Here is a 12,634-nt window from a genome sequence, read left to right on the forward strand (position 1 = left end):
CTTAAACTTCTGTTCCTTCCTATGCCCTCCTTAGACTTCACTGGGTCTTTGGCACAGTTGTGTGCAAACTTCTCAATGCCTTTGGTTCTCTGGACATGTTCACCATAGTCCTTCAACTCACCATCATCAGCCCGGGCTGCTACCTCCTCTCCTGCCTCCCCATCTGGTCTCAGCATAACCACACAATATTCAGGTCACAGAAGCTAATAACGGCTGTGGCTGGTTTCCCTAGGCTTGAGTGTCCCCCACCTGGGTTTTTGGGAGACTCTGGAAGTGGGAAAAGGTTGCTGGATCATCTGTATCAATAATTATGCTTCCGTCAATGACTGGGATGGGGATCACATCCAATTGGCTCTCTTTGATTCGGTTCCTGCCGGCCTTCATGCTTCCCTTCTCCATCATCATCGGCTCCTCTTATAGGATCAGAAAATGAAAAAAAGACCAATGAGGACTGGGAAGTCTTTCAGAAGCCTTGTGGCTTCTGTGGCATCCTTCTGCATCTGCTGGCTTCCCTTCTATCTTTGTTACATTTCACAGTAGCACAGGGAACTGTCTGAAACAATACTACAGGTTGTGTGGACAGTTATGGGCACTGGAGTCCGTTTCACCCCCCATTCTCTACCTCTTTGTTGGGGAGGAATTCCAGATCTTGATGTTGTCCCTTGTTGCTCTGCTTAAGAAAGGTTTTACGGATGATCCCATCATACTTGGGGATAATACCAATCCTGGTATTGAGGGAAACTGGACAATTGACTGGGGCTGAAATGATGCAACAGCCTGCTTTTCCATCTCCCTGAAGATGCTACCTTGGGTCATGAATTGAGAGAAAAGTGGTGTCCTGCTCTAGACTGAGTCTTGGTTCTTTGCAAGGAAATACAGGGAGTGATGCAACAGAATAATTGAGTTGGCAGTCAAATGGTCAAGCACATAGGTTTCAGTCCAAGGAGGTTTAGGCTAAGGCAGGATTTACGTAGCCTATCACATCTTTTTTTTTTTTTTTAAACCCACCCAGCCATGATAGGCTACGTAAATCTTTACATAGCCTATCACATTTTTTTTTTTTTTTACCAAGACTGCAAATGGCGGCGGCAGCCGGTCAGAAGACCAGCCGCTGCAGCTGCTGCAGCCACCGCCGCCGCCCAGAAGATCCGCCCCAGGTAAGTCTCGTCCCGGGGGGGGATCCACGGGGGGGGCGGGGGGGCAGGCCGTTCCGCCACAGATTTCGGATCTGAGAGATCCGTGGCGGAATTCTCTGCCATCCCTAGTCTGGGGTACCCTGGGTTTCTGGGGCCTCTGGCTCTTCCTCTCAGGACTCCTCCAGTCAGGGCATGAGAGGTGGTACCTTTTAGGGATGGTTTGTTTTCACTTCTTTTCAGTTTTGGATAAGGATTTAGCAAAATTTGGAAAGCTCTTCAAATTCAGGAGAGAAAACTTGAGATTTTAAAAAATCAAATGTGGGAGAAAGCAAAACTGACACATTCACCCATCCCAAGTAGGGGTGTACGAACCCCACTCACCTGAGTCCAAAGGGAGGTCCACGGGGGGGGGGGAGGCGATCCGTTCCTCCCCCCAGAATCCTCCCTGGCTGGCTCTGCTCTGCAGCGAGTCCGCCAAGCCGCTGGCCGGGTCCATCCGCTGCAGGACTTTTGTTCGGTGCCGGTCTGAGGAAGCAAATGGCATCCGGCGTAGCAGACCCCATTTGCATCCCTGCTCTTTGCCATGATAGGCAACGTAAATCTTTATGTAGCCTACCACAGCAAAGAGCAGGGACAAAAATGGCATCTGCTATGCCGGATGCCATTTGCTTCCGCAGACCGGCAGCAGATGGCAGCGGATGACCTGGACCCGGCCGGCGGCAGGTAGAATCTGGCTGGTGCGAACTCTGCGGGGTGGTGGTGAGTCGTCCGTTCTGCTACAGACTCCGGGGGTTCATTGGAGTCTGTGGAGGAATTCTCCACCATCCCTAATCCCAAGTTCCTACAACTTGCAGAAACTTTTCCTGTGAACTCATCTGTGCCATATGGCTGGATGCAAATGGTAAGATACTCATATTTGGGCTACTCCAATATGTCCCCTCTGCTTTTTGCTCTCATTTACCACTTGCATGTTTGACAGCAGTGTCATGCAGCAACAAGAGGCTAATTTGTTGTGACATCACAGTGGACCTTTGAAGTGAAGAATTGCTAAAGCCCTTGAGGGTGTCCTGGGGGTCCTGATATCAAAGGGGGCTCAGCAGCCTTGGGCCCTGTGACTGAGCATTAGGAAGGACTGGTGAAACCTTAGAATGGGATTCTAGAGTTCACAGTAATAGAAGAAAGCAACCCCGCCCCAAAGTATTAGATTTATGATGCCCCAAATATTGCCAAATATTGTTCTCTGGGCAGATTACAAACAGTTAAAATAATAACATACAGTACAAAAGTTAAGAGAATAAAAGAATAAAATACAAATAGTTAACAGAATAAAATACAATACTGAAATCGATATTTTGTAGTACTTTATCCCACATTACCCTGTCCTAGGGATGTTGGAGAAATCCACAACAGAATCAAATGAGTTCGGACTTCTATGAATCCGACTGGTGGATTCTGCAGTGGACTGGCTTTCCCTGAGTTGCATGGATTCCACTGACTTGCAAACTGTTTTTGTTTTGTTTTTTACTTTCTGGAATGTTATGCAAGTTTAGGCATAGAAAAATACATAACATTAAAAACAACAACCACCCGCCCAAAATGTACATTCCCCAATAGGCTAAAACATTTGGGGGGAGGGGATTTGCACATTTTGGAGGGACTTGCCCATTTGCGCAAGAGTGAATTTGTGCAAATGCAAATTTGTGCAAATTCAGGATATTGAGGGGGGGAATCCAATTCCGACAATGAGCGAACGACGGAACAAAAGGCACCTGACAATCCATGAAAAGCAGGTGGAATGGATTTTACAAAATCCATACATCCCCACCCTGTCCACAGCAAACACAGACCCATATATGGGCTAGGTCACAGGTGGGCAACTTGTGGGCCTCCAGATGATTTGGCCTACAACTAGCCAGCGTAGCCAATGGTAAGGGATGATGGGCATTGTAGTCCAACAAGACCTGGAGGGCCACAAATTGCCCACTCCTGGGCTAGATCAAGACAAGTGCACCACTTCTACTTTCATTCACACACACACACACACACACACACACACACAGATATTATATGTAAGCACTGAAACTGATATATCCAAATCTATCTAGCCACATTTTTTTCTCCCCCCCACTTTCTTTTCTTTGGTTGAAATTTTATAACAAAAATAAGCTTTTCGAAAGGTTGCTAGATCAAGACAAGTGCACTACTGTGGAGAAGCAGTAGATTTTTGAGAAACAGCTTAAATCTTCCTCTTTGAGATTTCCAACCACTGAACCCAGGAACAGGTCTGGGGGGTTCTTGCCTTTGGGGGTGGGGGTGACTAGAAACTGCAGATTGTAAGCTCCCAAAGGATTGATTCCCAGGCAGATGAGGCTGTGATCCTCCTTCAGGCTTTCCATCCACCTCAGGGAGCCGACAAACTCATCCCACTGGATCCAGGAAGTGAGCTGTAGGGCCCCTCTGCTAATGTTTCCCCTGAAGGTCTCTCCTGCCACTGGTGATAGGAGGCCATTGCCCTCATGTAAGCATGTGGCTTTGGGCTGGGAGCCACTGACCCTGGGGGCATCTAGAAAAAAGCAATAAAGCCAGGGAGGATTAGATGTAGGAGGAGAATACCTGCCTGCAATGCCACATTAGAGCACTAGCGGGTACAGTGCAGATGATAGTGAGCATAGATGAAAGACAAAAAGCAGGGATGCTGCTGTGATATTTTGCAGAGCTGTAGCTGCGTTTAGGGATGTCCGGACCGTGTAAAATCTTCCCTGTCTGTGTTTCGCGGATTGCCAGGTGCCTTTTGTTCCATCGTCTGCCCACAGAACGATGCGGATGATGTTTTTCGTCATGCAGAAAAATCCGCAAATAATTACGTTAAGTATTTACGTAAGTATGTACATAATTTACCTCAGTATGTAACATGTAGCGTATTGTCCCCCATTCCAGTCAATGCTTCCTCAGCAGAAACGTACGTATTTTCCTACAAATAAATATGCGTAAATTTTGGGAAAGGAAAAAAAAAATCATCCGAAAGTCCACAGACTCTGCGCTGCTTGAGGGGGTCGCTCTGCTGCAGCGGATTCTGCAGGTCGGATTCTTAGAAATCTGAGTGCATTTTAATCCGCCTCGAATTTCTCCAGCATCCCTAGCTGTGTTAGCGTCTTGCAATGAGTTACTGAGCCAAAAATAAACTTTTTCAGCTCAAAACTGGGGGTAGGGAGGACAGTTTCATAAAACCCACTACGGCATTCATCTTTTCACTGCTGCAGCCACCTGTTTATGACCCTGGCAGCTATAATGAAATCCAATTTTCTCCCACAAGTGAGAGCTTTCCTCCTTCACTCTCATTTGGCTTTATGATGACATCACACAGCCAAAGCAGAGTGAGGAAATGCTTCTGCAATATCACAACAGAACACTACATGGCACAGTGCAGATGATAGCAAGTAAAAGCAAAAACGTTATCCTACAGCAGGGGTGGCCAAATTTAGGTTGCTAATAGGAAGTAATTTCTTTTGATGATCAGTGCTTCAGTACTGAACTTCAACTGCATCTTAGCAAAGGGTAAGTGATGACCTGCAATATGGAGTTCAGTACTCTTCTTCTCCCCGTAGCAGAGATTCCCAGAGGTTAAGCCCAATGATGGCCCGCTCACATGCTATGTAGAGCAGGAAGATCCCCTGAGAAGAGCCTAGAGAGTTACTAGCTATGCACATATATTTGCCCTGATCCTCGAGTCTCAGACTGGTCAGCTTCAACCAGTTATCTTGGAAGTTCTCCAAGGTCCTGCCCGCCTTGACCAAACTTGTTTTGACTGGAGGATTGCTATTAGCGCTGTGCACAAAAGGCCTCTCCAAATTCTCCAGCCTATTTGTGGGCAAAAAAATTGGGGGGGGGGACAATTTCACTGAATTTCTTCTCCTAGGGGAGGAGAAATTCTCCAACAGTTACTCACAGATAGGGCTCACTATTGGCAGGACTTGTAGTGCAGCGTCTTTCTTTTCTCCTAAGTGGCTTTGAATTATTGCACTGCTTCTGCAAATGGCAACAGCATCAACTATGTTGAAAGTTCCACTTTTCTGAGGCAGAATTTTCAATTTCTTTTGGTTTGAGCTTATCTAATCACTGAGAGGTGGCCGAGGGTTTTGTGTGCGTTTTCCCTCTCTATTACACATCTGTCCATTCCTCTGCAGCCTCCCAGGCCACCTGCACTTCCTGAACTGAAAAAGCCCCATGGGAGGGATTGCCTCATGATGTCTTCCTCATGGTAGTTTTAACTGAAGTGCAGGAAGCTGAGGAGGCTACAGGCTGCCACAGAGATTACTGTTCAATTTATTTATTTATCATATGGCACATTCACATCGCGTTACAATAAAAACATAGAGCATAATAAATATGAAATATAAAATATAGACAGGAAGATCACAAACCTATGTCTAAGTTACAGATATAGTTTTTTTGCTTCAGTTGTCACAACCAGGAAATCAGCAAAGTCTCCATTGTAGGCTCAGTTTTGACACTCTGTCACTATGTGTTGGATAGTTTGTTTTTCAGCCCCACAATCACAGTCTGATGATGCTATTTTGCCCCATTTGTAAAGGACATCTGCACATCTACCATGACCCATGAAAATTCAGTTCAAGGTTGTCCATATCGCACGGGGCTGGTCAAATCCAGGTAGTTTTTCCAAGATGCAGGGCAAGCTTTGGCATTGAGGAGGGCAGTTTCCTAGCCAATGTTGTTTCCACGTATTGTGGATATTAAAACCATCTTCTAGAAGAGCTTTAGTGGTAGAAATGGCTGGACTGTTCAATGACACTCATGCACACTCCTCAGCCACCTCCTAAGCAAGATAAGCACAAGAACCCCAAACTCAACCCATGAGAATTTCTATGAAATGTCTCCTCCTTTGAATTTCTTTTTGAAAGCAATTTCATTTTTATCAAATGGAATGAGAACGGTCGAATAAAATGTCGGAGAAATTTTCGACACAGCACTAGTTGCTACCAGCCTTGCAGAGTAGCCATAATGAGCCGACTTCCTGAGCTGTTAACTGAGAGTCATGAGCCACTTTTCTGGGACCATGTGTAATCACAGCAAAGTGTCAGTCACCTCAATGGAAGAGCAAGAACCCCTTTGATGGAACCAGCATCGTACTCCAGAGGAGACAGGGACATCAGATACTGATTTTCACACCCTAAGGCTCTCTGGTACCTTGGATGAGTGCTGAATCTCTCCTAGAAGCCTGGGAGACACCGAACCTCACTGTCCTTGGAGGATCTGGAACAGACACATCAACACCAAATGAGAGAAGAGCCTTTATACTGATGAACTACAGACCCTGTGGACAGTGTCCTGCAAATGTAGAGTCCACCATCAATCTCCCAGTAAATCGTTTTCCCTGGTTCAGTGTGTATTAAGCACACACAGCAAGATTTTACAGCACCAAATTTTGACCACAAAATCTTACGGTTTTAAAATTGTGATCTAGACAATATGCACTCCACAATCCCAACCTCTCCCCAAGAAGATGCAAATTCTGCTCCACATTTTCTACATTCTGAATATATTTTGCAAATCAAATATTGCATATGTTTACTGAAGTGTGCATAATTTATTGTGCTTCCATCATTATTTTAAATCAGGGGTCCCCAACCTTTTTGGGTTGGTGGGCACATCTGGCATTTTGAGTGTGTTGCAGGCACTCTCACAAAATAGCTACCATTGTGGGCGTGTCCAATCACAAAGCACCCATTTCCCAGAAGGCAAATTGGTGAGGCTAAAAGTAACTTGTCGAAGAACAAGGCAGCGGCGGGGTCTGAGTTCCAAAACACAAAACCATTCTTTTGAACCAGTTTTCTGCACCCATTTCACAGACAGCAAACTGACGAGAGCTCAAATAACTTGACCAGGAAACCCATGGCAAGAGCTGGGGTCTGAGCTCCAAATGCTAAATGACATATTTGCCCCCACAATACACTACCTATTTCACAGAAGGCAAACTGGTGGTGCTCAGAGAAACACACACACACAGGCAAAATACCTACCCACAAATAAACTCACATACACACACAGCCCAAGGAAAAACAAACACCACACTTGCCCCCCCCAAACCTAAACCAGGCAACTGTCAAGGGCTCCTTGGAGGCCTCTCTCAGTCTAATCCAGTAGCCAAGTCCAGACACAGACAAAGGGATTCTTTTCAAAGCTTTATTCTTCTTTTACAACTTAATAACTCTACAGGTAGCAACTAGATCTGAGCAGCAGCATCCCTATGCCCTAAGTTGGAACAGCTGGTCCCCGTTTGAAAGGGAATCACTGGCAGACCCCTGAATATAAGGACTAGGGAGAATCCCTCCCCTTTTCCCTTGGATCCTCTGTGTGCAACCGTTCTTTGAGCGCCAACCGGGCACTACGCCTGCTTTCCGCGCCCTCCATCTGGCGCCGCTCTCTGCGTCTGCGTCCCGCATCCACTAAGTCTGCTATCTGCGCTCGGTCACTCCCTGGACTGCTTTCTAAGCTAGGAATGCTGGTGGGAGGAATCTCCGTCAGCTGTTGGCCCTGGGAAAGAGGAGCGCGCTCCTCTCCCAGGAGCGACTGCTCTTCCTCAGAATCAGAACTACTCTGGGACTCCATGGGCTCAGTGTCCACCCTGACAGCAACACACACACACATACATGCATACGAAGAGAAGCCCTAAATAAAACACACACAACAGCAAAACAAACAAGCCAACATACACACAAGCTACATTAAACAGGCAAAACGCATGGAGTCCACAGGCATTCTTTGAAATAGATAGCACTGGATGCTGACACTTCTCTTCACAGAATAGCCCAGGCTCCCTGTTAAAAACATTTTTAATTTTACAGATGATAGATGGATAGATGATTGATAGATACACACACACGTGCGTGAGCACACATACACACACAGAGAGAGTATATATACAGTAAAACAACAACTCAGGAGGGGCAGAGAGGAGGTTTTTGCAGGTACCACATTGGAGACCCCAGGTGTACATTTTCAAATGACTCCACATTACTGAAAGGGTTTGCTGATGGGGTGCAAGGAAGAAAACAGTGTGGATTGATTTCTAAGCTATGCTCTTTTTTGGCACCGTAAGGATCAGCAACTTGCTGTTTTTAGGGACAGGCGAATGAGCAGTGTTTGATCTCGTCAAGGTTCTGTTTTCCATCCTGATGCTCATCTCACCTTGTTCTTGCTCCTGAACATAAGTGTATTTTTTTTTCCCACACAGGGCAAATGTGTATTTCCGAACACACACAAAAGTGTGCTTTTCCAAGTATGCTCCCCAAATATGCACTCTCCCCCCATAAATAAAGCATGAAAATGTAGTTGAGGGGAAAATGCACATTTTTGAAGTTTGCAGGTGTGCGTTTTTAATGCAAGCACAAGGTCGGGAAATTGCAAACATTTGCAGAGAATTACGCTCTTGCTTCTGTTCAGGGTTCCGAATGGGACACATTTGCATAATTTGCACACAGGAACACAATTCTTGAAAATCCCTATCTGGGGGGGGGGGGTGTTGTAAAAACAAGATTAAAAAAAGAGTAGAGATCCTTTGGATTCCAACCAAGATATCAGATTCTGTGCTCACTAAATAGCCCTACAGATAAGGCGTGCTGCATTGACTATGGTGCTATGATATCCTTATCTAGGATAAGGAAGAAGAATTATTTCTCCAGTGGCAGAGGTAGTGAGCCTCTGTACACCAGTTGCTGGGGAACATGGGTGGGAGGGTGCTGTTGTGCTCATGCCCTGCTTGTGGGTTCCCGGTTGACAGCTGGTTGGCTACCGTGTGAACAGAATGCTGGACTAGATGGACCCTTCATCTGATCCAGCAGGGATCTTACGTTCTTATGTACTTGGCAAAAAGTGACTTTCATAGTAGACAAACAGAGCATTCTTATACGATGCCAGATAATTCACATTTACCCTGCTAACAGGATTCTCTTTCCCTTACACCCTGAGGTGGTGATTCCATTGGGGGATCCTCACTGGAAGCTAGGAGAAAAGTGCTTGAAGTGATGGAATGTATGGGAAGATACGGAGTGGGAGGATTCAACTTCCCTTACCCATCCACACTGCTTTATCACAAAAATTAAACACTTCCCTTACCACATAAGCTTAATCCTTCTTAAAAATTGTATAAATATGCCCTCTTGTGGTGAAAAAGACAGAGCGAGCCAAAATTCTCAGACACTAAATATTTTCAGTTATTAAAATGTGTGGTTTCACCACCAGGAGGCACCTACATGCAGTTATTAACAAACTTCTTAGAAAACTCCATAATGTGTAGGGATGTTGGAGAATTCCGCCATGGACTCCAGTGAGGCCGGATTCTTTAGAATCCGACCCCCCAAATTCCGTGGCGGAATGGACTACCCCCCCGCCACCCCCCGAAATCACCCCCCTGGAACGGACCTACTTGGCTCTGGCGGTGGCTCTGGGTCGTCTTCTGGCTGCTGCGGCCGCCATCTGCATCCCTGCCAAGCCGTGATAGGCTACGTAAGTATCTACGTAGCCTATCACGGCAAAAGGCAGGGACGCAAATGGCAGCCGCTATGATGGCCACCATTTGTGGCCACAGCAGCCCGGCTGTGGCCGGAAGTCCAGCTGTGGCCGGCCAGGGAGGATTCCAGGAGGGGAGGGACAGATCTCTGACCCCCTCCCACCGACCCCAGTGGACGGAGGTAAGTGGGCTTTCGTACACCCCTAATAATGCGTAAGCTCATCCTGTGATTGCTGAGGTTGCGGTTACATCTGATGAAGTGGATCAAGCCCACAAAAGCTAAAAAGAATATGGGTGCAATCATATGCATGTTTAGACAGAAAGAAGTCATACAACTCCCAGCATCCCCAGCCAGCACAGGATGTGAAATGTGAAACATTTGTGAAAGAATGCATTTATCACGTGCATCTTTTCACATGTTTGTGAAGGAACGCATTTATCATGTGCGGCAAAAAAATTAGTAAGTGGTGTGATTGCAAGCCAAACCACTTAGCAAAGGATGAATGCCCTCAGCTGAAGGCCCAGGTTCCCCCCTTACATTGCACAATCACCCAAACAGCCTTCTTGGCTGAGCTGAGCTGGTTCTCTGCCTGGCACTGATACACCCCAGAATATTCTGCTGTGATTGTGGGCATCAGGTGTGTGTGCTCTCCTTGGGGTTGCCAATGGTCTTGTGAGCAGGCTGGTGGTGTCACCCACTGGGGCCACCATAGGGTTTAATCTCCTTCCCCTTTCTGCAATTTTGAGACTGTAAGAGAAATAGAACTGGCTTACAATCGCCCTGAGATGGTGCCCATTGTTAAGGAAGCCTCTCTTAATGCCAAGATGCATTTGTGTCTATATTCTGGGATGGTGGTTTACACCAAGTCTGCGCATCTTGTGACCCGCTACGTAGAGGTCCCTAACCATTTTTAGGTCAACGGACACAAATTTGGAGTTTTGAGAGAGGGTTGTAGTCACTCTCATAAAATGGCTGAAACGGGGGGGGGGGGAGGGGGGTCATGCCTATTTGTATAATGGCTCCCATGGTGGGCACAGGCATCCAAAAAACACTCATTTCCCAGAAACCAAACTGGTGAGACTAAAAGAAAGGTAACCTGCCTAAGGACCTAAGTACAAGGGTGACATGGGAGCTGTGTTCCAAAACACAAATCCATTCTTTTGAACATTAAACATAAACATAAACTTTTCTAAATTTTATAAAATAAAATTTAAATATTTTTAAAGTAAAAATAAAAGGGTAAAATTTAAAAATGAAAAAAAATTAAAATCAGGAGGGGCAGGGAGCCTGAAGAGCACCAAGAAAGGAGTCTCTAGGTACACTGGGGCCCATGGGCAGCACTTTGGAGACCCCAGTGCTAAGACAAACATGGCCCAGCAACCATGTGTTATAGATAGGGATGCTGAAAAAATTCAAGGACTAAAATGAGCTCGGATTTCTAAGAATCTGACCTGGAGAATCCACTGCAGAGCGACCCCCTCAAGCTGCATGGAGTCCCTGGACTTTCGGATCTTTCTTTTCTTTTTACTTTCCTGAAATGTACGTATATTTATTTGCAGGAAAATACGCAAGTTTCTGCTGAGGAAAAGTGGAATGGAATGGGGGACAATACACTTGATGTTATGTACTAAGGTAAATTATGTAAATTGTTACAAAACCTCTTACAGAATTATTTGTGTATTCTTCCGCATGATGGGAAAAAAAATCCGCATCCGTCTGTGAGGGGACGACAGAACGAAAGGCGCCTGACAATCCGAGAAACACAGACGGAGGGAATTTTACACAGTCCGTCCATCCCTAGTTGTATCCTGTCTGGTTCTCGACAATCTCCTTTCCCCAGCTGGTAGCAAAAACAGGAGATTTGCAAAGCTTGCTGGGTCAGGTTGCACAGGCCTGGTTTATGCGGTGACTGACACACTGATTGGCCACTGAGGACACAGGTTCCTCATCTTGGGATCACGGAATCTGTCAATAGAGGGGAAAGTCACTGAGTGTTGAGAATGCTACTGCTTGAGAGCAACATCCTACATTACTGGAACGGGATCTCGGTAAGGGTGAATATAGGCAAAGGAGAGAGAAGAACCAAACCCAATTTGGTGGAAAACAGCCTCACATTTCAGGTTCACATACAGAAATGTCTCAAGCACATGTGTGTACTGGCAGTTTGCCCACGTACAATCTGTTCCTCTCCACCTGCTTCCTGTTTCCCACACAGTAAGTCCCCAATCTCCCAATCCACCCCAGATTCCAGTGCGCTTCTAATCAGACTTCCGCTTCCACTCTGAGGCCCTAGAACAGTCTTTAGCCAGCCTAATGAATTCCTCGAGAATCCTCCAAGTTCCTAGAGGAGTTCTGGAATGAGCTGGGGAATCAGTACTTGGGAGCGGAGTGGTACAGGTCAGTGAATGTCAAATCTCACCAGCTTGTCCAGGGCTTGAGATGCTCACTGAATCTGACATCCCGAGGGCGATCTATCGAAGGCGAATGGTGAGGGTAACGTATGGACTGCCAGGAAAGCCAAGAGCAGAAAGAAGGGTAGAGGTGGTGACAGTCTACAGGGGGATGAAAGGCTACCTAGAAGTAAAGGAACTACTCGCAGGTGAGCTCAAAATGGATGGTTTTCTGAACGGTTTCCCAAACAGATTTTTTAGGTAAGGACTTCGTGTGAGTCAGATAGGGAGGGCATGAAGGTGATGCCAGAGCCACAGGTGTGTCTCCAATTGCTGTGTTGCTGTCTCTATCTGGATGGCTCTATGTAGTTTATCACCTCAATAGGCCAGGAGATTTGGATTGCAGTCCTCAGCAGGTCCGTAGTGCCTGATAGGTGACAGTGACTGGCTTCCCTCAAACCAGCTCAGTTCTAGATCTGTGATACCTCTGTCAGCTCTGTGGAAACAAATGTCCCAACAAGGAGTCAGAAGAAAATTCATAGGCCATTGCCTGGGGAACAGCATAGTGAGATGTCTATTA

The 12,634-nt window shown here is 46.2% G+C and overlaps 1 protein-coding gene and 1 pseudogene across 1 annotated transcript in view; both read left to right on the forward strand.

Annotated features, from left to right (window-relative positions):
* The first annotated feature begins 17 nt into the window (after nt 1-17).
* Nucleotides 18-763, forward strand: LOC146337802 (putative G-protein coupled receptor 33; annotated as a pseudogene).
* Nucleotides 764-11,959: 11,196 nt separating this feature from the next.
* LOC146337803 (chemerin-like receptor 1) overlaps nt 11,960-12,634 on the forward strand; it is a 40,716-nt gene continuing 40,041 nt past the window's right edge. Inside the window, exon 1 of the mRNA XM_084815278.1 lies at nt 11,960-12,263. Within this exon, the coding sequence (XP_084671404.1) occupies nt 12,104-12,263 (160 nt within the window). The 5' untranslated portion in view covers nt 11,960-12,103. The remainder of the gene's footprint in view (nt 12,264-12,634) is intronic.

The sequence above is a fragment of the Heloderma suspectum genome, chromosome 10 (genome assembly GCF_057233095.1).
Source record: "Heloderma suspectum isolate Gila_16-S chromosome 10, 16-S_ref, whole genome shotgun sequence".
In the NCBI taxonomy this organism is placed as follows: Eukaryota; Metazoa; Chordata; class Lepidosauria; order Squamata; family Helodermatidae; genus Heloderma; species Heloderma suspectum.